This window comes from Acanthamoeba castellanii (assembly GCF_000313135.1).
Source record: "Acanthamoeba castellanii str. Neff unplaced genomic scaffold scf7180000084763, whole genome shotgun sequence".
Lineage (NCBI taxonomy): Eukaryota > Discosea > Longamoebia > Acanthamoebidae > Acanthamoeba > Acanthamoeba castellanii.
The window spans coordinates 202,883-224,295 of NW_004457323.1; the positions used below are offsets into that span (position 1 = coordinate 202,883).

At 57.6% G+C, this 21,413-nt stretch overlaps 8 protein-coding genes across 8 annotated transcripts in view; 5 read left to right on the forward strand and 3 right to left on the reverse strand.

Moving 5' to 3' along the window:
• Positions 1-589, forward strand: part of ACA1_240180 (WD domain, Gbeta repeat-containing protein) — a gene marked incomplete at both ends in the record, with an annotated part of 2,572 nt that extends 1,983 nt beyond the window's left edge. The window contains 3 exons of the mRNA XM_004335316.1: positions 68-214; positions 321-432; positions 531-589. Coding sequence (XP_004335364.1) covers positions 68-214; positions 321-432; positions 531-589 — 318 coding nt within the window. The remainder of the gene's footprint in view (positions 1-67; positions 215-320; positions 433-530) is intronic.
• A 132-nt stretch (positions 590-721) lies between these two features.
• ACA1_240290 (NOL1/NOP2/sun family domain containing protein) lies at positions 722-3,308 on the forward strand (the record flags this gene model as incomplete). Its single annotated transcript, XM_004335317.1, has 12 exons — positions 722-809; positions 887-1,143; positions 1,352-1,441; positions 1,529-1,556; positions 1,644-1,774; positions 1,873-1,920; positions 1,993-2,101; positions 2,206-2,316; positions 2,428-2,534; positions 2,613-2,688; positions 2,834-2,980; positions 3,091-3,308. The coding sequence occupies 12 exons, from the start codon at positions 722-724 to the stop codon at positions 3,306-3,308; spliced, it is 1,410 nt and encodes a 469-aa protein (XP_004335365.1).
• A 240-nt stretch (positions 3,309-3,548) lies between these two features.
• ACA1_240300 (uncharacterized protein) lies at positions 3,549-4,257 on the forward strand (the record flags this gene model as incomplete). The annotated part of the gene is made up of 2 exons (XM_004335318.1): positions 3,549-3,943; positions 4,041-4,257. 2 exons carry the CDS (start codon positions 3,549-3,551, stop codon positions 4,255-4,257), a joined length of 612 nt encoding a protein of 203 aa, XP_004335366.1.
• Positions 4,258-4,334: 77 nt separating this feature from the next.
• Positions 4,335-5,256, reverse strand: ACA1_240310 (methyltransferase domain containing protein; the record flags this gene model as incomplete). Its single annotated transcript, XM_004335319.1, has 2 exons — positions 4,335-4,764; positions 4,856-5,256. The coding sequence occupies 2 exons, from the start codon at positions 5,254-5,256 to the stop codon at positions 4,335-4,337; spliced, it is 831 nt and encodes a 276-aa protein (XP_004335367.1).
• A 667-nt stretch (positions 5,257-5,923) lies between these two features.
• On the reverse strand, positions 5,924-7,079 carry ACA1_240320 (mob1/phocein family protein; the record flags this gene model as incomplete). The annotated part of the gene is made up of 5 exons (XM_004335320.1): positions 5,924-6,060; positions 6,158-6,229; positions 6,334-6,448; positions 6,562-6,772; positions 7,033-7,079. 5 exons carry the CDS (start codon positions 7,077-7,079, stop codon positions 5,924-5,926), a joined length of 582 nt encoding a protein of 193 aa, XP_004335368.1.
• A 164-nt stretch (positions 7,080-7,243) lies between these two features.
• On the forward strand, positions 7,244-9,880 carry ACA1_240330 (Ceruloplasmin precursor (Ferroxidase), putative; the record flags this gene model as incomplete). Its single annotated transcript, XM_004335321.1, has 14 exons — positions 7,244-7,263; positions 7,392-7,489; positions 7,617-7,724; positions 7,849-7,933; positions 8,046-8,136; positions 8,264-8,387; positions 8,457-8,532; positions 8,657-8,744; positions 8,858-8,949; positions 9,062-9,123; positions 9,241-9,357; positions 9,437-9,485; positions 9,616-9,724; positions 9,827-9,880. The coding sequence occupies 14 exons, from the start codon at positions 7,244-7,246 to the stop codon at positions 9,878-9,880; spliced, it is 1,173 nt and encodes a 390-aa protein (XP_004335369.1).
• A 250-nt stretch (positions 9,881-10,130) lies between these two features.
• Positions 10,131-12,026, reverse strand: ACA1_240340 (ribosomal RNA large subunit methyltransferase J, putative; the record flags this gene model as incomplete). Its single annotated transcript, XM_004335322.1, has 7 exons — positions 10,131-10,278; positions 10,398-10,551; positions 10,689-10,795; positions 10,886-11,038; positions 11,159-11,319; positions 11,388-11,738; positions 11,826-12,026. 7 exons carry the CDS (start codon positions 12,024-12,026, stop codon positions 10,131-10,133), a joined length of 1,275 nt encoding a protein of 424 aa, XP_004335370.1.
• Positions 12,027-12,192: 166 nt separating this feature from the next.
• Positions 12,193-21,076, forward strand: ACA1_240350 (nuclear pore complexassociated protein TPR, putative; the record flags this gene model as incomplete). The annotated part of the gene is made up of 35 exons (XM_004335323.1): positions 12,193-12,598; positions 12,727-12,897; positions 12,971-13,074; positions 13,164-13,277; positions 13,392-13,499; positions 13,591-13,750; positions 13,849-13,970; positions 14,053-14,127; positions 14,228-14,356; positions 14,499-14,785; positions 14,882-15,179; positions 15,219-15,353; positions 15,439-15,527; positions 15,597-15,699; positions 15,784-16,067; positions 16,174-16,240; positions 16,336-16,473; positions 16,551-16,658; positions 16,735-16,806; positions 16,899-17,171; positions 17,246-17,329; positions 17,407-17,490; positions 17,553-17,627; positions 17,722-17,799; positions 17,836-17,930; positions 18,016-18,090; positions 18,177-18,272; positions 18,305-18,430; positions 18,494-18,559; positions 18,650-18,716; positions 18,838-18,954; positions 19,038-19,201; positions 19,306-19,509; positions 19,603-19,926; positions 20,002-21,076. 35 exons carry the CDS (start codon positions 12,193-12,195, stop codon positions 21,074-21,076), a joined length of 5,973 nt encoding a protein of 1,990 aa, XP_004335371.1.
• Positions 21,077-21,413: the final 337 nt, after the last annotated feature.

A 21,413-nucleotide genomic window follows, 5' to 3' on the forward strand; every position in this document is an offset into this window, starting at 1 on the left:
TCTGCTGGCGTCGGGCGGAGGAACGGCGGATCGGCACATCCGGTTCTGGAACGTGCTCAACAACCAGCCCGTGCAGGCCGTGGACACCGGCTCGCAGGTGTGCAACCTCGTGTGGTCCGTCTCCGTCAACGAACTGGTGTCGACGCACGGCTACTCGCAGAACCAGGTCGCCGTGTGGAGCTACCCCACCATGACCCAGATCGCCACGCTCACCGTACGCCGCCACCACACGACTAGAGATCAGCTCACACGATCTGTACCGACGCTAACGCTAACGCCCATTCGATCCATGAAACATCATCGTCGTCGTCATCGTGTAGGGCCATGCCACGCGTGTGCTGTATCTGTCGATGTCGCCCGACGGCCAGACGATCGTGACGGGCGCTGGCGACGAGACTCTCCGCTTTTGGAACGTCTTCCCGCCCACCCGCAGTACGCGCACCCTCGCCCCCACCGCTCCACACTCGTCGCTCGACGTCGTGGTAGTACCACTCATCTGTGCTGTTCAATCCCTTCTTTTTTCCCTTCAGCGGCCGCGACGTTGGGCGACTTTGGCTCACTGTCCTTTGGGAGCATGCAGATACGCTGAATCGTCCGCCGAGCGACCTTCTTCTTGTACAAACCGCCACAAAGAACCCACCTTTCTTATAAATAAATGAACATTTCTTTTTTCTTTTTCTATTGCTGCGTGAAAGAAAAGATCATTTATTGATTTGATTGAATGGAATGCGAGGAGGGAGCGCGTGCCATTGAGCTGCACGCAACGGCAGTGCAGGGTCTTGCCCGCTACTACCACCCGAGTGCTCAGGGTACATACAGATTTATGGCAATTTAATCAACAAAAAAAAACAATAAATAATAAATAAGATTGTGTTACGAGGCACAGGCACTTCGGACGTGGAGGTGTGGCGCCGAGTGTTGGCAGCGCCGCCGAACGTGACCAGCCTCCGCGTGAACTGCCTCCGCACCGACGTCGACTCGGCGTGCCGTCAGCTGGCCGACCACCTGCAGCGCGCCGCGCCCAAGGCTGGACCCGAGACCACGGACGCCAGCGGCGACGAGGGCGCCGAGCAGCCGCAGCGCGAGCAAGCCATGCCCACAGTTCATCCCGTGCTGCGTGACGTCATCATCCTGCCATGCACGGTATATTCACAGCACACGACACACGGCGCACATAACACACACGGCACACACGGCGCACACAATACACGACACACACGACACACACGACACACACGACACACACGACACACACGACACACGACACACGACACACACACACACACACACACACACACACAAGGGAACGCCCAAGCTTGGACTCATGTGCTGAACGATGACCGACCAACAGGGTCCCCACAAGCGAGAGCCCAAGTATCCACCGGCGGTCGTCGATCGCAGTTGCGGCGAGGCCGTCCTTCGCGGCGCTCACATCTACGCCGTACGCCTTTCATTTTTATGATTTTTGATTTTTGATTTCTTAATCATTGCTTAACGCACCACCCGATCTCTATCGACGGCGCCTCAGGCTGGCGTGATCGCAGCGGCGGGCGACCGTACGGCCCAGGCACTCACCCGATCCCGCGTGTGATGCACGAGACTCACATTGTGTTTGTTTGTTCGTCTTACGCTGCTGCCGCCAGTGCATAAGGGCGACATGGTGTCCGTGTTCGTGGACGACGGGAAGGGCGGGAAGACCGGAAAGCTCACCCGCGGCGAGTTCGTACACGACGCGGGCAACTGGCTGTTCGTGGGCAACGGCAGAATGACCATGGTACTTACGTCGCGTGCGTGCACATTCCACATAACTCTCTTCTTGTTGTTGAAGATTATTCTTAACATTCCACCAACGACCAACACTACTGCGATCAGGGAAGGGGCCAGATGTTCTCGGGCACCTCTGGCGTGGCGATCGAGATGGTACCATCGATGGCCCGGGCCTCCTCACCTCGCATTGCTGACATACCAGGACCCAACTCATCATCTTTGCAGGTGGAGCAGATCTACGAGACTCCGTCGCTCAACGGGGTGATGGACGACCTCCTCTTCCTGCAGAACATCCCCTCCATAGTCGTCGGCCACCTCCTCGACCCGCAGCCAGGTATGCACATTCCTCACCGGGCCCGACGATAGGTTTGCTGGAATGTCGTGGAATGCTGCGATGATTGATTGGAATTCTTCACGCTGTGGGCCACCACCGACCAGGTGATCTGATCCTGGACATGTGCGCGGCTCCGGGAGGAAAGACGACGCACATCGCCGCGCTCGCCAACGATCGCGCTCGCATCTTTGCTCTCGACAAGAACGTCGGCAAGGGTGCGCTTCATTCACACCTCGAACTTGAGAGAAAACGCGAGTGAGTGTTCATGTGTCAGCTGCTGACCACCCAATCTCACGTGCGTCGCTCGCTCTTGCGCCAAATCTCAGTCGAGGGAGTGCAGAGGCTGTGCCAGAGACTGGGCATCACCTCGGTGACGGCGCTCACCTTGGACGCGACCAAAGCGCTTCTGCCCGCAGACTCCGCGCCCGACCAAGTACGTCATATCCGGCTACATTGCGTGTAGTGCGCCGTGTGTGCCATGTGTGTTATGAAACTGACCTAAGAATATTAGGTGGGCGAGAAGATCACCGGATGGCGGGCTCACACCTTCGACCGAATTCTGTTGGACCCTCCATGCTCCGGTCTCGGTACGTACACGAGGCCTCTCAGTTCGTTACATCGCAACACACGAGCAAGAAGCCATGCTTGCTATATATCCACATCTTTCTAATAGTCAAGAGAAAAATCGTTGACACGAAACTGAAACCTGTGGTGGTTGTGCCAACACGCCAGGCAACCGCCCACGGCTGAAGGACACCCAGACCTGGTCGGCCCTGCAGACCCACGCGGCCTACCAGCGCAAGATCATCCACACCGCCGTCCCGCTCCTCAAGCCCGGCGGCACCCTCGTCTACTCTACCTGCACCATCAGCCCCCTCGGTACCACCCCCACTCTGTGCTCCCCCCCCCGCAATTCACCTCTCACTGACACACTGACCCGACACGACACGACACGACCAACGACACGACACGACACGACACACGAACAGAGAACGAAGAGAATGTGGCGTTCATTCTTCGAATGTTCCCCGAGATGGAGCTCGTCGAGCAGGTGCCCCGTCTGGGCGCGTCGGGACTGGATTCAACGTCGCTCGGCCCGGCCGAGCGCGGGCTCGTGCAGCGGTTCGATCCCACCCTCGACCCCGGCGTCACGGGCTTCTTCATCGCCAAATTCGTCAAACGACGGACAAGCGCCCTCTCCCAGTAATATATATTCTTTTAAATATTTCTTTTATTGCAGTGGCGGGCTCCCAGTGGCGCCACTGTACTATCTGAGCGCCAATCGCGGGTTGTGGGAAGTTGTAACCACCACTGTTATGTCGTCATCTTTAACTGGCCAGGGAGAAATCATCATTATCGCCGCCAAAAGGTCGGGGCGCGGCGAGCTAGGTCAAGTGTGAGGGCAACACAACAAACATAACAGTCTTCGCGAACCACGCAAGCAAGTATGCCACCCAAGCGCAAGCACCAGCAGCAGGCCGAGGCGGAGCAGGAGAAGGCTCCTCGCCAACCGTGCGCATTTGCGTGGGACAAGTTCACCGAGCTGCTCGACGGCGACGGCGCGGGCTTCACGGGCGCAGAGCCGGACGTCAGCGTGTGCGACGAACCAGTGGACGAGGCCCTGGTGCGGGCCGGCCTCGAGCTGCTCAACGCCGCGACCGGTCCGTGGCACGAGGACGCCGACGAGGGCCTCCGCCGCACCGAGCAAGTAGCGGCCAGCGGCGGCGACTATGGCGACTCGGTTGTGCGCGTCTACAGGGCGTCGTCATCGGCCGAACCGCACAACGAGCCCGACCGCTACGAGCTCACCTTCCTCCAATGCCCTGGCTTCGCCCATTACCAGTGCGTGCTGTGCCGTGTGTCGTGTTTTATCGCGTGCGTGTCGTGTGGTGTGTGCGGTGAGATTCTAACGGTAAAGGGGGGTCACGCAACACGGCAGGTACGTGTTCGTGGTGGACAAGGCCAAGCTGCGCTACGTGTTCGCGGGCGAGTCTGGCTCACACCCACAGGCTGGCACCAACGACTTCGTCTACGAGAACTCGGATGGCAGCGGGCCGGGCCTGCTGCCCGACTCGTCAGTGCCGCCCACGCCCACGACCCTGCTCGATGCCGCCCGGCAACGCTTCTCTGAGTACTGCCTCGACCAGCACCACTGATGATGGTGTCGTTTGGCCAACTTCTAATATCAACAACTACGATTTGGTTTTTATTTCGATAATACAAAATATTCAACTTACTTTTGCACGAGGGCGATGAGGGTTTGGTTCTGCCACTTGGCGTGAATGTAGAACGGCGAGCCGGGGTCGGTGAGGAGCTGGCGCAGCGTGGCTTCGACCTCGTCCCTCCTCTCAGAGTAGCGCTGGCTCACCACCGGATTGTCGAGCACCCAGCCCACGACGTTGTCCACCTCGAGACCGGTCCAGTCGCCCTCGAACTTGGTGATGCTCACCACGTGGTCGCCCGCGAAGCCGGCCTGGTTGAGCTGCGCCCGGAAGAAATCGGCGTCGGCCAGCTTGTAGGCCGCTTGGGCCAGGTCGAGGGGCGGCCTCTGGTCGCTGGCGTCGAGCCGGGCGCAGAGCTCGGTCATCAACGAGACCGTGGCCACCTTGTGCAACACCACGATCGCCGCCCGACCACCTTCGCGCAGCACACGGCGCATCTCCCTGTGTGCGTTGGTTGTCAGCAATGCGCGACCAAAGAAGATGCAGGAGGTAGTATATGTGCCTGAATGCCTTGACGGCGTCGGGGAAGAACATGGCGCCCAACACACAGCCAACGGCGTCCACGCTGCCGTCCTTGATCTCGCCCAAGTCCTGGGCGTCCATGAGCTTGCATTGTATGATGTCGCCGAGTCCCTGTTGGTCGACTTCGAACTTGCAGGCTCCGAGCATGGCCTCGGCAAAGTCGGTCGCCAGCACCTGGGCACCGCCCTGCGGGTGGAGGCGCTTGAGCTCCCGGGCGGCCTGTAGGGCAAAGTTGCCGGTGCCCGCCGCCACGTCAAGCACGAACCGGTCCTGGTCGGTAAGGTTGAGCAGTCGCAAGGCTTCGACGGCGAGCAGAGTGCCGAGGTTGCCCATCGAGTTGTACTTCTTGGCCACATTGCCCCAGAACTCGGTGTCCTTCGTGAACTCGGTTGCGCTCTTGTGCTGCTGCATTGTTGGTTGGAAGCTGTGGTTTGTCAGCTCAAGTGTGGCTCTCTTTTAAGGCATCACCGGGCTTTTTTCTGATTGGTGTTTGGTTTTCCGGTACGAAACTTGTAGCCAATGCCGTCACGCGGTCGTTCAATTCCGCATAAGGTAAGTCAGGAGGAATGCTAAACACGTAATTGCGCCGTAAGGATATCTTTAATTACCGGTCTGTCTGGTGCTCAATTCGTGCAGCTTTTTTTCTTACTTTTCCTTTTCTTTTCTTAAATTTTACCTTTTTTCCGTCCCACAAGCGGGGGAGGGTGGCGGGAGAAGAGGTTGAAGAAGGCCGAGGCGGCGACGTACAAGGTCGGACCTCCCGAAAGGGAGGCTCCATCTGTTAAAATTGGAACGATACAGAGAAGATTAGCATGGCCCCTGCGCAAGGATGACACGCAAAATCGAGAAGATACCCAACTTTTTTGTTCCTTTTTGGTCTCCTGACTCGCCACAATCTTCATCACCAGCCAAAAAAAAAAACCTGCAGAATTAATCCTAATCATGCTATGATTAGGATTAATAATAAAAATAAATCCGAATTAATCGTAATCATAATCATAATAAAAATAAACCGAGCTTCGTGTTGAGCACGACAACATCAGGACCGCCTGGGCGGGCAGTTCAAACTTGGTGGGGCTTATTTGGGGCGGGTGAGGTTGTCGATGAGGTCCTGGAGGGGGATCATCTCCTTCTTCTCCACGAGGTCGAATTCGTCGATGAAGTAGTAGAAGTGCTTGAAGCATGTGTTCAGGTGGGCCTCCTCGCCCAGCGTCACTGCGGGCGTACATGTGTCAGCGACCATCACGCACCACACGCACGACACGGCACGATACACGACAACACACACGTGATGTAAAGAGCTTGGACGCACCAATCTTCTCAAAGTGGGAGTAGTAGATGTGGGCGTAGACCCTGAAGAGTCTCTTAAATATGTTCTTCACCACTGCAAACCACCACCACCGCACACGCACACGCGCGACCGCACACGCACGCGAGAGGTTTAGCCAAAAAGGGCGGTTCCAGTGGAAGTGATGAAGGGAAACTGACCTGACTGGAAGTTGCGCGGAAAGGGAACGTCGACGCGCGAGGGGAAGATGCTCTCGTCGTCGAGGATGTCCTGCACCCACGTCATCAGGTAATCTACATACTCGGGCGCCGAGACCTGTTCCAAGCGTGCCACCACACAACAGAACACACACCAGTCAGTCAAGCCACCATGCGTGCGTGCGTGTGCGGTGCGTGCGTGTGCGGTGTGTGCGTGTGCGTGTGCGGCACCTTGATGGGTCTCTTGATCTTGGCGCCGTCGGCCCACAGGTACTCGTACTTGGGGCCGGCAGCCATCACCGGGCACGACTTGGGCGTGCAGAATTCGGTGATGCTGCCGTAGAGCAGGTTGATCTGGTTGAAGAAGTCCACCGTGTTGACGGCCAGCCACTCGTTGATGTCCTCCCGCTCGGGCAGCTGCACGGCCAGCCGCAGGTCGCCGCTGCCCAGGGTTGCCTTGGCCTTCGTCCATGAAAAAAATAATTTTAATAAAAACGTAAAATGATTTCGTTGATTAAAAAGGATATTTATAATTGATCCAAAAATCAAACCATAAAAAAGAACGAAAGCGAAGGAGCGGAGGATCCAGGGAGGGGCGGCAAGATCAAAAGATCAGCAAGGAAGTGAGGGGGGGGGCGAGGTGCCTGTTTATGGAGATCGTATCGCTTGGTTCCCCTGGGCTGCTGCTTCTTGGGGCGAAACGTCTTGCTCGAATCACCGAACAACTTGTCCTTCAGCACCTTGGCCATCTTCTTTTCGGACAAAGGGATCGAATGCAGCAGATCACTTCAGATCAGCTGCAATCGAAACAAATAGAAAGAAATTGAAAGAAGTCATATTGCTGCGTACCTAGCAACACTTTTTTTAATAGATTTATTTTGGCTTTCTGAATCACGTGACCTTGCCAAGAACAATGCTAGCACCGCTGGCGCGGTGTGGCGCGGCATGCGCTAGATTTCCTCTCTTTCGACCATTCGTTCGATTTTACAAGTACGGCTCTCTGCACTCGTATCATCCTCTACTAGATTTAATTTAATTTCAATCATCACACGCCTCTGCAGAGACCACACAGCTCAGGTGCGCTTCGTGGTGCTGACGGCGCTGATGGTGGTATTCGTGCTGGCCCTCCTGGCCGTCGTAATCACCATCACAAACCTTGGTTCGCCCCAAATCTCTTCTCTGGCGAACATGTCATGTTGTTGCTACTCGCACTCCTCCTCATCTTTCCCACCACAACTCTCTGTTCCCTTCTCCTCTCTGCCTTTCGCCACTACACGATGCATCAGACCCGAAGGGCAAGACGACGTCGCGCTCGGGCACTGTGCGAACCTACTACATCGCCGCCGAGGAGGTCATGTGGGACTACGCGCCCTCTGGCATCAACCAGATCACTGGTCCGCGTCTCTCTCTCTCTCTCTCTGTTCTCTCCACTCGCGCACAAACCACATGAGTCACTCTTTGCCTCCTACGATCGTTGGCTCATCTCTCCATCATCGTCGATGGCCGTTCGCACTTCAGGTGAGCCCTTCGACAGCGTGGCGCAGATCTACACGGCCTCGGGTCCCCAGCGCATTGGCACCGTCTACAAGAAGGCCATCTATCGGTACTCTCTCCCTTTCTTCTACGCTCAACCCGAGTCACGCAAGCCGTTGTGAGCTCAATTCATAATATATTTAACAAAACCACGAATGACACAGGGAGTACACAGACGGGAGCTTCGACACGCCCAAACCGATTGCCCCGCAGCACGCGCACGTCGGCATCCTGGGACCCATCATCTACGCCGAGTCCACCGACGAGATTCGCGTACGCCTCGTGCCGCCGCACACACTCTGCCACACGTTCTGTGTTTCGCTTGGTCGCACACGCGCGCACGCGCACAAGCCACATCGCACACACGCTCACATGCCACGTCGCACACCCACGCTCCTAGGTGGTGTTCAAGAACAACGCGAGCATCCCGTTGAGCATCCTGGCGGAGGGGGTGACCTACATCACCGACATCTACATGCCCACTGGAAACGCCAGCGTCACCTCCGCCAGCTCAGTTCTTCCCGGTACCACTTCGCGCATGCAGTGTGTGGCCGACCCATCAACGTTGCTGACGTCAGCTTGCCACGTGGCAGGCGATCAACACACCTATGTGTGGCGTGCGAGATCCGGACCCACCAGCGACTCAGATCCGTCGTCATCGATCTGGAGGTACGCGCCACCGCACACGCACCACCGCACACGCGCCGCCGCACACACTCCATGACCGACCGTTGAAGGAAGAGCTGAGTAGTAGTTGATCGTGGATGGTGTTACGTCGTCCGGACGTACGCAGTTACTACTCCCAAGCCGACCCGAACAATCCGTTTGCGGGTCTGGTGGGCGCAATTGTCATCACCTTCCCCGGCAATCTCGTGCAAAAGGTACTTTGCATCACGCCTGCCATTTAATGACGCCTGCTTCAATTGACCACACGACACACGACACACGACACACACGACACACACGACACACAACGACAAATCGCACACACCAGGTGGATGCAAAGACTGGCATCACATACAATGCGCTCAACGACATGGACCAGGAAATCTTTGCGCTCTTTGCCACCTTCGACGAGAATCTCAGGTGCCTTCACCTCCCCTCCCCCTACTTCAGGTAGAGTCATGCCGTTCCTGACTTTTGATTACCGTGATCTGTCCTCGTTGTGGTGGTACCACTTCAAGCCCTACAACGCCAGCAACTTCGAGCAGTTTCTGGGACCCGATTCAGGCGTCGACCCCTCCAACGCCGCCTTCCTTGGTATCTTCTCTTCATTATCAGCTTTTATTTAAGATTTTTTATATTTATATTTATTATTACATTACTATAATGAATAATTGATTATCGTTAATAATAAATATAATAACCGCTCTCCAGAGTCGAATCGCAAGTACTCGATCAACGGGTACCTGTGGGGCAATCTGCCGGTCAATGTCAGCGTCACCATCAACGCCAAGACCCGGTGGTATCTCATCGCCCTCAACGGACGATCAGGTACCCCTCCTCTTCGCATTGCTCCCTTCGGCCACCGACCTCGGTCTGACTTTTCGGTCCGTCTGGTGTTGAACAACAGACACGCACCGACCCTTCTGGCCTGGGCGCATGGGTGACCTCACTTTCAGGTACACGTCTGAGCGTACCGTGTCGTGTCGTGTCGTGTCGTGTCGTGTCGTGTCGTGTCGTGTCGTGTCGTGTCGTGTCGTGTCGTGTCGTGTCGGGCTGACACGGGTCTTATGTGTGTGGGCTAAACAGTGAGGCGTCGTCAATATTTACTTTGGACGCCATCACGCTCTTCCCCGGCGAGGAGAAGATACTCGACATGCGGGCCACGGCCACCGGTCGAACCGTTCTCATGTGCCAGGTACGTACGCCCTTCCTTTCTCTTTCATTTTGCGTGTGTGCACACGCCACACACGCCATACACGACACGCGGTGGGACTCACACGCAAGTACACCTGTGCAGGTGGCGCAGAACGTGAGGGCGGGCATGAACATGGCCTACACCATCGTACCATGACCTACACGTGTCCGTAACTCTTAGAAAGAGAAAGCGAAAAGCTAAAGAGAAGGAAAAGAAAGAAAGAAAGAGCGAAGGCGGTTACTCCTCTTCTTGCTTGCAAGTTGAGGCCGCGAAACGGAAGGAAAAGCTGTACATACCACCACACACACGAAATATAACAACAAAAAAGTGAACTGGTGCAACACTACGCTGGTGAGCGCGAGCGAGACACGCACAGAGTCCTTGCGTGTATTGTATCTCGATACACTCACTCGGCGATCTTGCGCGCAACGACGGTGCGCTCGTACATGTTGGCGAGGAGCCAAATGACCTGAACGATCTCGAAACCAGCGAACTGCTCGGCGAAGTTGACTCGTAGCGCCTCGGTCTTCACCTCCAGATTCACGTCCATGCGCCTGCACCCCAATAAAAACCCACAACTCTTTGTTAGCTGCGCGGCATTGTCGCGCGCGTGTGTCGTGTGTCGTGTGTCGTGTGTTGTGTGTTGTGTCGTGTGTCGTGTCGTGTGTCGTACTTGGGCAGCTTCCAGGTCATGACGATGTAGCCGCCTTTTCGGAGCAGTGGAGCGAGCGGCAGCATGACCTCTATCGCTTGCAGGGCCTCGCACATGTTCATGTCGCACGCCAGCATGTCCACCGGCGCCTCCTTCCTCAACTCCTCCATACAATCTAGCAGCCACACGCACACACACACGCACACACACACACACACACACACACACACGCACACACCGATTGTTTGCGAAGCTGCAGCGTGGTAGCTACATTTAATGAAGCAAGGCGCGGGGGCGCGGGCGGTCGGTTACCTTCGACCTTCTTCTTGAGGTGCACGACGTTGGGCGGCAGCTCGATTCGCAACTCGCCCGGGTCGATGCTGATGACCTGCTTCATGAGCGGGCTCAGGTACTGCGTCCTGCGCGACACGACACACACCGCGACACGCACGACACGCGTCAATATGAGTGGGGGAGGGAGGTTCGGGAAAGAAGAGGGGGGCGTGTACCAGCCGCCGGGGGCGGCGCCCACGTCGATGGCCGTCCACTGGGCGGTGTCGGCCAGCCGCAGGCAGTCGATCCGCGTGAAGACCTCCTTCATCTTGTGGTACGCCCGCGACACCTTGTCCATCTGCACCGAGTGCACGCCGCTCTCAGGTCCCCTAACGATCGCGTCTCAAATCACTCACCAGCTGCCTCACCAGCTCTCAGGTCCCCGCACACGCACACACACGCATGCGCAACACACACACACACACGCGCGCGCGCGCGCGCACACACACCAGAATAATTCCTTGGGGGCGAGGCCGTAGTAGTAGCGGCCGCGCTCGCGGGCGATGGAGAGGACGTGGGTGAACTGCTTCGGGTGGAGCTGCACCTCGGCCGGCAGCGCGTTCACCACCGCCTCGGTTCGCGACTTGGGGAACACGCACAGTCGAAGCACCTGCGACGTCGCAGCGATGTCAGTCAGTCAGTAACACGCGCACCGCACACGCACACGGCACACGGCACACGCGCCTTGTTGGTACGGATGGCGTCATGGGCGATGTCCTGGAGGAAGTCAAGGTCGTTGGAGGCGTTGGTGACGATGTAGAAGGACTTGGCGTAGCGGTAGAGGAACGGGTGGTGGAAGAGCCGCTCGCGCATGAAGGCCCCGAACGCGGCGGAGGGCTGCCGCAGCGCCGGCGGCGGAGAAGAAGCGGCCGACGTCGGCTCCACAGTCGACTCGACGGCCGACGGCGATGAAGATGGTGAACAGGGCAGGCGCAAGAAGAGAAGGCACACCGAGTCGAGCACGGCTCGCTTCCTCTTCCTCTTTCGCTTCTTGGCCACCTCCGTCGGCGCCGCGTTCTCATCCACTGCCTACAAATAACCATAAATAGATAAATTAAAAAATATGGAAATAAAAACAAAATAGTAAAATAGTAAAAGAAGGAGGGGGACTACTACTGGGGTTGGGAGGGGCGGGGTGCCGGAGGCCTGGAAGGCTGAGGGCTCAATCGGGAGACACCCAAAGACAGGCGACGCTAGGTACTCCTCGAGCCGCGAGCGCTTGGTTTCGTCGCACAGCACCAACAGTGCCTCGTCGTTGCTGCTCACACGCGCCGAGTCGCGCTGCTCCGCGAGCGTGCTGCTCCCCACTGCCTCCATCTTCTTAATTTTCTCTTTATTTTTCTCTTCCTGCACCTTGCATTTCCTTCTACTTTTTTTTGATTTTTTTCTTGTTCAAACGGGCTTCGCGCCTTTTTCTTGTCTCCTTGCATCGATCGATTACAATCTCGAGAAGGTCGTCTGCGCGTAAGGCCGTCGCTCGAAGATGGAGGGTGAGGATTCACCGCCCATGACGTCGGCAAAGCCGGAGGACGTAAATGCGGCAGAGGGGGACGTCACCTTCTTGGCTGAGGGCGAATGGGACACATACAAGGATGATCCCCTCGCAGTGGAGGTGAAGGAGAAGGCTGAAAAGAAGATCATCGCGCTGCACGAGCGAATCCGTGCACTCGATGCCGAGATGATCGACGTCAAGGTCAAAAATGGTATATTCCCTGCTGAATTGCAGTGTTGTCCGATTGATACCAATCAATCGGCTTACAAATTTCTTGTGCCCACCCGCGCAGAGCATTTGTTTATTGAATTGGAAAGCAAATTTGAGGCGGTAAGCGCGGAGCTCGCCGAGACCAAGGCCTCCCAGCACAAACTCGCAGACGAGCACCAAGACACATGTACGTAGTGTGCGCTACTTTGCCCCAACTCCCAGCAGTGCAGTGCGCAAAGATGTCTGCCGTCTCGCCGACCGCTACACGCGCGGTTGGGTGCTCATGGCGTGACCCGTGATTGTGGGCCTCTGCAGCTGTGAGGGAGAAGCAGTTGGAGGACCGCGTGCACGACCTCGTCAAGGCCCTCGGCGAGAAGGAAGCCAAGCTGACCGAGCTCACCAAGTCCACCGATGAGCTGCACAGCGAGCGGAGGACCATGCTCAACTCCATCAACGAAAAGAACTCCAGAATCAAACTCTTGGAGGGTGCGCCAGGCCTCTCTTTGGCTCTCATTCTCGACTCTGACGCTTACCACTCTTTCTGTCTCGAATGGTGCAGAGGAGGTACGCGCCATGACGGAGGGCAGAGTGGACTCTGCGAGTGCGTCGTCCGAGCTCAACATCCGAGTGCAAAGGCAGGAGGCCGAGCTGCTCTCTCTCCAGGTTCGCACCTTGCGTATAACGCAACACGCCCCGCACTTGCTAGACTTCTAAGCTGACGCGTTGTTGTTGATGGCATATAACATCAACAGCTTAAGTCTTCGCGTCTCGATCAAGAGAATGCCAGCTTGATCAAGCACAACAAGTGGCTTGAAGAGGAGCTGCAGAGCAGGTCCGATGAGCTGCTGCAAACGCGCAAGGACAAGGTACAGTACACCGTTTTCGTTTGTTTTATCAGCCAAATTGTATGTCGAGGCCTGGTGTTCGTGTGACGCATCAACTGATCGTTTATTGTTATTATTCGTATCGCACACCAACAGTCTTCGCAGTTGTTTGAGCGAGCTGCTCAAGCCGAAGAGGCCGAGGCCGAGAACAAGATTCTCAAGGAGAGCGTCAACACGCTCCGTTCTCGCAACGTCGAGCTTGAGGTAGGTTCCGATCACTCTCCCTCCCGCGCTGTCTTTTCTCTCTGTCTCTGTTTGAGGCTCACCCCCTTTGTTTGTTTGCTGGGTGCTGCAGGCGCTTGTGGGCAAGTACATGGACGACATCCGATCGGCCCAGGACGAACTTCAACTCACCAAGGAGCAATTCGAGAGTGAGATCAACATCAGGAACAGGCTGGTTCAGCTTCACGAAGACAAGGCCACCGAAGCCGGCAGCAAGGCCAAGGAACTCGAGGGTAACGCTCGCTCTCCACCCTCTTGAGCTGTCATCGCCGCCAATCGATTTGTTTGGAGGCTAAATGCGCTGCTGCTGCTGTTTTCTTCTGCGCCACAGTGGTGGTGGAGCAGGCCAAGGCCTCCATGTCGTCCATCAAGCAGCAGTACGAGGAGCAGCTGTCGCGAGTGCTCGAGGAAAAGCACAAGATTGCCGACAAGTACGCCAAGGCTGCCGACGAGGTACGGCAGGCAAACCCGCCGCCCGCCACCACCTTTTTTTCCATTACTGATCGTTACTGCCTGCGTCGGTTTGCTCTCGCAGGTCAAGGAGCTCAAGCAGCGTCTCTCGACAATCAACGCCTCGGTGCAGGCTGGGTCGGGCTCCCCTCTCCCTCCGGTATAGCTCTTTGCCCTCTTTTTGAAGCACTGCTATTTGTTTGAAGCGAAAAACTGTTCTCTGTGCTCACACGTGAGAACGGTACACCTCCACTCGACAGGGTGCCAACCTGGCGTTGACCCTGCAGCACAAGTACGAGGAGGCCACGAAGACCACGCTGCTGCTCAAGAACGAGAACAGGCGCATCAACAGCTACCTCAACCAGATTCTCAAGGAGGTCGAGGAGAAGGTACCTATTTTCTTTTCTTTCTCTTTTTTCCCCACCCTCGATCGACATCGCATCAGGCCCCGGCTGATCCTTTTGTGTGTGTGTGTGTGTGTGTGTGTGTGTGTGTGTGTGTGTGTGTGTGTGTGTGTGTGTGTGGTGGCAGGCGCCCATCTTCGAGGAGCAGCAGGAAGCGTACGAAAAGATGCAGACAGAGTACACCCAGATGTCACAGAGCTTGGAGCAAGCCATGCGAGAGATGGAGGTGGCCAAGGAGCAGGCCGAGGCCCTCAAGAAGGAAAACAACGACCTGGCCAAGCAGGTCCAGCAGCTTCTGGCCGAGTGCATGGAAAAGACCGGATATCCTCCTCGTCCTGCGCCTCCCTCGTCGGTCAGCACCGCCTCACTGGAGAGCACCGACACCATCATCCCGGCCGAGCTTGTCACCTTCAAGTGCGCCATCCTCCAGCATGCTCACAAGTCTGGCTTTCACTGAAGCTAACCACCACCACCACCCACCACCGACGTCCGTCTCCTCTTTCCGTGCAGGGACATCCAAGAGATTCAGCAGAACAACCGTCGACTGCTTCGCGTGGTCCACAAGTTGGAGGCCGAGGTTGATAAGAAGGTGGAGCTGAAGACCCAGGAGAAGATGCAGGAGGTGTACAAGCGCCTGGAGCAGCTCAAGGCCGAACGGGCGCAGATCACGGAGAAGCTTCAGGTGGTCATGCGACAGCGCGATATGTTCAAGGCCATCGCCGATCTGCGTCAGTCTCCTGCCGCAGCCGTTCCGTCCGACCCCGCCATCCCCGAGCCCTCGAGCAACGAGCGGCGCGCTCTCGCACACGTATGTGACACACACAACACACACACTCGCTCTTGCCAGGTACTAACCGAGCACCGCTTCTTCGAATTGAAGGCCGACGACAGTCGGATGGACTTCAAGCCCCTCTACGAAGATCTCCAGCACGAGTTCGACAACTACCGGAAGGAGAAGCAGAAGGACGACAGGGACTACCAGGTTCAGCCCTTGACTCTTGCTTTGGTAGCTCAGTCAACTCTTTCAGTCACTGACTTGGATTTGGCTTTTCCGATGCGACCTACAGGAGCGCATCGATAAGCAGCGGGAGGAAATGAGCCAGCTCCGCAGCGAAGTCGTCAAGGCCCAGTCCCGTCAGACCTTTGCCGAGCAGAGGTACCTTCCTTGCCCCACCTTCTCTTCAAAGCAGGGTATTAGTTGATTCACCACCAAAAAATATTTCAGATACGAGGAGCTGAAGCAGACCGCCGAAGGACAGACCAATGAGCTCAAGGCACTGCGTACGCGCAATGCCGAGTACTCGGCCTCGGTCGGTGCTCACCAGATGGTACGGCCTCGCTCGGCGATGATGTTGTTGAGCTCAATTTCTCATGTGTTTCCCTCATTTCTCTATTTTTTCGAAATTATGCAGCAAATCGAGACCATTCGTCAGGAGATGGAGGTCGTGCAGCAGGAATCGAGGAGGCTGCGCGAGCAAGTGGGCATCCTGCGCGCCGAGAAGGAGGCGCTGACCAAGGCCGAAAAGCGACTGGTCGACGACATCACCGGGCTCCGACAGGAGGTCGCCCACAACCAGTCGCTGTCCCAGAACCTCCAGAAGTTCCTGGCCGCCCGGGAGGCCAGCGAAGACGCGCTTAAGAAGAGCTCCTCCCAGGAGGTCGAGCGCCTTCGCTCCGAGCTCCAACACGCACGCAAGTACGTCTGACCGTCTACGTCTACGCCTTCTCTCTCACACTCTCTATGAATTGTATATTCTTGGCTTGATCTCTGGCTGACGATTGATGTGATTCGCATTCTTTAGGGTCAGGGAGGAGGACGACGAGCGTATCAGAGACCAGCTTCGCGCGGCCGAGCTGAGCAACAGCGAGGTACTTGCCGGGAATGCTGTTGAGAAAAAAGCATAACGCAGCCTTGGTTGGTAAATAGCGCTAACGAGTGGCCCTGACCCTACCAACTGCAACAGTTGAGTCAGAAGCTGTCCGAAAGGGAGAAGGAGATGCAACAGCTGCGCGAGGCCACGATCAAGCATGAGGCCACTGTCCAGACGCTCAACAACCAGATTCGCTCTCTCCAACAGCAGCTCTTGGAAAGCGAGAGAAAGGTACCGCCGCAGTTGCTGCTCTCTGGTGGTCTGTTCTTTTGGTGGTTGACAGTGGCTCATGCTGTTTATCTCTCCAGGGCCAGCGTGGCGTGCTTAGACCTGCTGCCGAGGGAGCAGCCACTGGAGAGGGCATCTCGCGCGAGGCCGAGTTAGTCATTGCCGGGCTGCGCGAGGAGCTCAGCCAGGTTCGTTACTCGCATCTTGATTGCAATGTTGGCGACGCGCGCACACACACAGTTGCCTAACGCTTTGTCTCTCCAGGAGCGTGAGCACCTGGCCCACTACCGTGTCATTGCCGACGACAGGGAAAAGGCGATGAAGGAGCTCCAGGAGGTTCGTTGCTTCCGGGGACTCGGGGGAAAAGAAAGAAAAGATAAGAAAAGAAAAAGTGAAAGAATGCAACTAACCCCCTGTGCGTGATCTAGACGAACGACCAGTACCGCGCGACGATCGAGCAGCGCCTCAAGGACACCGAGGCAGCGCTCAAGCAGTCCAAGGAGACCCTCGCCGAGCTCCACGTCAAGTACGAGGAGCAGCAGGCGGCCTTTGCCACCTACCAGGAGACCGCCGGCCAGGAGATCGAGAACCTGCACGCCCAGGTCACCAAGGTGGAGAAGGAGAAGCGGGAGATGCACTCGCAGCTCGAGGAGGCCCTCAGCAAGGAGCAGGCCCTGCGACAGGACCTCCATGTGCACAAGGTACACACGCACCTCATCAATCATGTGTCGACAAATGAGCTCACCGATGTGGCACGTGCCGCTGTGCAATCCAGGAAATGTGCGCCGAGGCCCAGAACAACTACGACAGGGAGGTCATGATCCACGCCAACTCGCTGTCGCTCCTCTCCAAGATCAAGGTTCGTCATACTCCCACAGAGCGGGAGTGATTTTGTAACTCACATGTCGTTTACCGGTCGATATCTCCGCACACCAGGAGGACCTTTCGAAGCAGTCGCATGCCACCCGTGAAGCGGTAGAGAAATACGAGCAGCTGGCTTCCGCCACCAAGATCGAAAAGGTGTGCAGCCACACGATATATTTATTATAGCATTTGCTGATGTGTGTATCTGTGTTTTCAAGGCTACCTGGGAAGAGGAACAGAAGTCCCACCAGAAGGAGCTCGACGAGCTGCAGGCCCGCGTCGCCGACCTCAAGGTACAATGCCAGCTGGCCTGTTTGCTGCCGACAAACCAGTTTTTTGGCGTGAGTAACCAATGATCTCACTATTTTTTGTTTATCTCTTTCCCAGGGCCAAAACGAGGTGCTGCACGCGCACCTCCAGTCGCTCATGTCCAAGTCGGCGCAGATCCAAGCCGCCGCGGGCGAGGTCTCCGAGGGCTACACCCCCTCGGGCGAGGAGAAGACCATCGAGGAGCTCCGACAGCTCGTGGGCTACCTCAAGAAGGAGCGGGAGATCGTCGAGTGCAAGCACGAGTTGGCGCACCAGGAGGCCACCAGGTGCGTGCGCCGCTTTCGCTCTTTACCCCTCAACGATATCAATTCATTGAACTTATTTTCTCTTTTCTTTTTCCTCTTTGCGCAGATATCGCCAGCAGTGGGAGCATGCCACTCGTGCTCTGGACGAGGTGCGAGGCAAGCTGCACGCCGAACAAGAAAGGTAACGTACCGTTGTTGGTTGTTTCGTCGTTGGAATTATGGGGAGTGGCTGACGAGTACCGCTATTCGTGCGTCTGCGCCATCCAGGACCGCCCAGCACCTGCGCTCTGAGGCCGAGCACAAGGACCTCGTGGGACAGATCGGTCAGCTGAACCTGTACCGCGAGTCCAACGCCATGCTCAGGTACGTAGCCGCCTCGACCGTCGTTGCCACAGAGCGATACTCACCTTGAAGCTGGCCACCAGGTCGGAGGTTGAGAAGCTGCAGGCCGAGGTGCGAGAGTGGAAGACCAAATACGATGAGCTGCAGAAGCAGGTCAACCCGCTCCTTGCCGGCAAGCGGTACCTTTATACGCGCATCTCTCCCCCCCCCGAGAGTACCTTACTAACGAATCCTCTGAACAGGGAGCTGGTTGCCACCATTGACGGTCTCAAGCTCGAGATCAAGTCTCTGGTGGAAGAGCGCGACAGGTACGACATATCATTTTTCTCGCTGCGATCACCCGCATTTTCTGCGATTCTTTTATCATCCTTTATTTATTAATTTTATTGGGATTATAGGTGGAAGAAGAGGATGGAGGACTACCAGGCCAACATCAAGAGGATCGACCCCGAGGAGCACAGAAAGGTGCGTGCGATTGATTGACTCATCAACTTCTTGGTTTACACGTCTGGGTGGTCCACCATTGGTTGACTCATTCGCTTCTTTTGCCTCTCTCTTCTATGGCGACACCAACGTATATTTCCAGATCACGGAGAAGGCGCAGCAGCTGGAGGAGGAGCTCGCCACCACCAAGACACAGTTGGAGGAGGCCCAGAAGGAATTGGCCAGGCTCAGGCAAGAGTTCGATGAAAAGACTGTTGAGGTACACCTCTGGGCTAACGCGCTTGTGGGACCACCCTAGAGAGGATGTACTAACGGAGTGGTGCGTGTGCACGGGCTTTGCAGCTTCAACGGGCCGTGAACTACGGCAAGACCGCCAAACCACTTCTCGACAAGCTCAAGGCGGCACTGGACGCCCAGAAGGAGCAGACCGAGAAGAACGCACAGGCCTGTGCGGAGGCAACGACCAAACTCGAGTCGTGCCTCAAGCAGCTGGCCGAGAAGGATAGGTGCGTGTCCGCTCACACACACACACACACACAGTGACCGGTGTAAGATACTGCATACTAACTACGTCGCATCACACACACACACACACACACACGTGTAACAGAGCCAACGCGGAGCTGACGGCGGAGAAGGAGCAGCTGAACAAGACGCTCCACGAGAAGGACCAAAAAATGGAGAAAATCAAGATTCTGCTTCGCCGCCAGAAGCAGCAGCAGCAGCTGGGCGGCGCCGGAGCTGCGGCCACTCCTCCCGCGACTCCTCCCACCTTCGTCCCTGCGCCCGAACCCGAGGCACCCGCCGCGCCCAGGTAAGTTTTCTTTTTTTCCCCTCCTTTTCTTCCCTCCTTTTCGTTCCTACTTTGACGGTCTCAACTCCCCTCTGTTCTCGTTGTTGTCCACAGCTCGCCTGCGGTGCCGTTGGCCACGGCCACGGCCACGCTGACGGGCAAGCGCGGACGGCCCGAAGCGCCCGAGGCGGCGGCGGGAGCCCCGGTGCCTCCCCTGCGCGCGGCCGCGACCAACAACAAGCGAGCCCGCGTCCAGGAGGAGGCGCCCACCGCAGAGGCCTCCGCGGAGGGTTCCGTCTTCGCCACTCCGCCGCCGTCGTCCGATGACATGGTGCTCGAGGCCGAGAAAGAGAAACCTGCCGCCGCCGCTCCTGCCGCCGCTCCTGCTCCCGTCTACGTGGCCGCTCGCGCCCGCCCGCTCGAAGCGGTCCCCATGGGGTACGGCCGTTGCCTCCTTAAGCCACCGGTTTAGAGTCTGATCTAATTTCTTTTTTGCTTTTCCTTCATCAATAGGAACCGCCCTGGCGCACCGCCGAGCCCGACGATGGTGGCCAAGGGTCCGGCCCAGCCCTCGACGCCTCCGACCACGGCGACGACTGGTGGTGATACCCCGTTCCCTGCAGGCGGCCGCGGCACGCGCGGGCGTGGCAGAGGCCAGATGCGCGGCGCAGTCGAACAGGCGCCCGCTCGGGGACGAGGAGCCGCACGCGGCGGCCGCGGTGGCAGCCCCGCCCCCGCCACTGCTGCGCCTGTGACCCCGCCGCCCGCGGCTGCAGCCACCACCCCGACGCCCACGCCGCTGTCCAGGGCCTTCGCCGCTGCCGGCATGAAGCGGAAGGCCACCGAGGAGCCCGCCACACCGGAGGCCGAACCCGCTGCGACCACTGCTGTCGCTGCTGCGCCGGCCGTGCCTAGCGGTCCGCAGGGTCGATGGGCGAAACGAGGCGGCCTTCGCCAGCCGCCCGCCGCTGCCGCTGCCCCGGTCTCCGCCCCGGCGCAGGTCCCAGCGGCCGCCGCCGCCGCCGAACCCGCTGCCCCGGCCCCGGCCGTCGTGGCCGCACCTGCTGCGCCTGTCGAGCCGGTTGCCCTGGCCCCGCCCGCCGCCCCCGCGCCGACGCTCGTATCCATCACCGACCCGTCGGTCACCATTCCCACGCCCTCGGTCTTCAGTCTGCCGGAGACGCCCAAGCCCGCCGCCGCCGCCACCGCCGAGGCTGTACCCACGCCCGCGGCTCCGGCTCAGGTCCAGGAGGAGGCGACCGCGTTCCCGGTGCCGCCCACCTTCAGCCGAGTGGAGGCCCCTACGGCGATGGAGACCGAGGAGGCACCGGCACCACCGAAGGTGCAGGCCGAGCCCGAGCAGACCACGGACGACGAGGGCGAGGAGGAGCAGGAGCAGGAGGAGAAACGCGACCAGGAGGAGGAGGAAGTGGAGGAGAGAGAAGAAGAAGGGGAGGAGGGAGAACGTAGTGAGGCGGAAGAAGGCAGTGGGGAGGAGGAGGAAGGAGAAGGAGAAGGCGATGGAGGCGAGGATGCCAGCAACAGCGAAGACGAGGACGAAGATGAGGATGGTGGCAGTGTCTTCTAAGGTTCAAAATTCCTGGGCTAAGCCAAAGCAGTAGATCCATTGAGGAAATTGTGTTGTGTAGGGTGGGGTCATGTGGTAAGGGAATGCCTTGCTGTTGAAGGAGTCATAGCATCATCATCTCAGATTCTTGTTCACCCCCACCCAGGGGACTGGTACCAGTGGTGACAGGCACACAACAGAGTGCTCATATCTGTAGATTTCTTGGAGTGTGTCTGGTGGGACTCCAGAGTTTGGATGGAAGGTGAAGCCACATGCCAGAACAGAGCAAATTGGGACAGTTCCCTCAGTGCCATGGTCAGCCCAACCATTGCTGAAGTTCCACCAGTGGACACTCAGC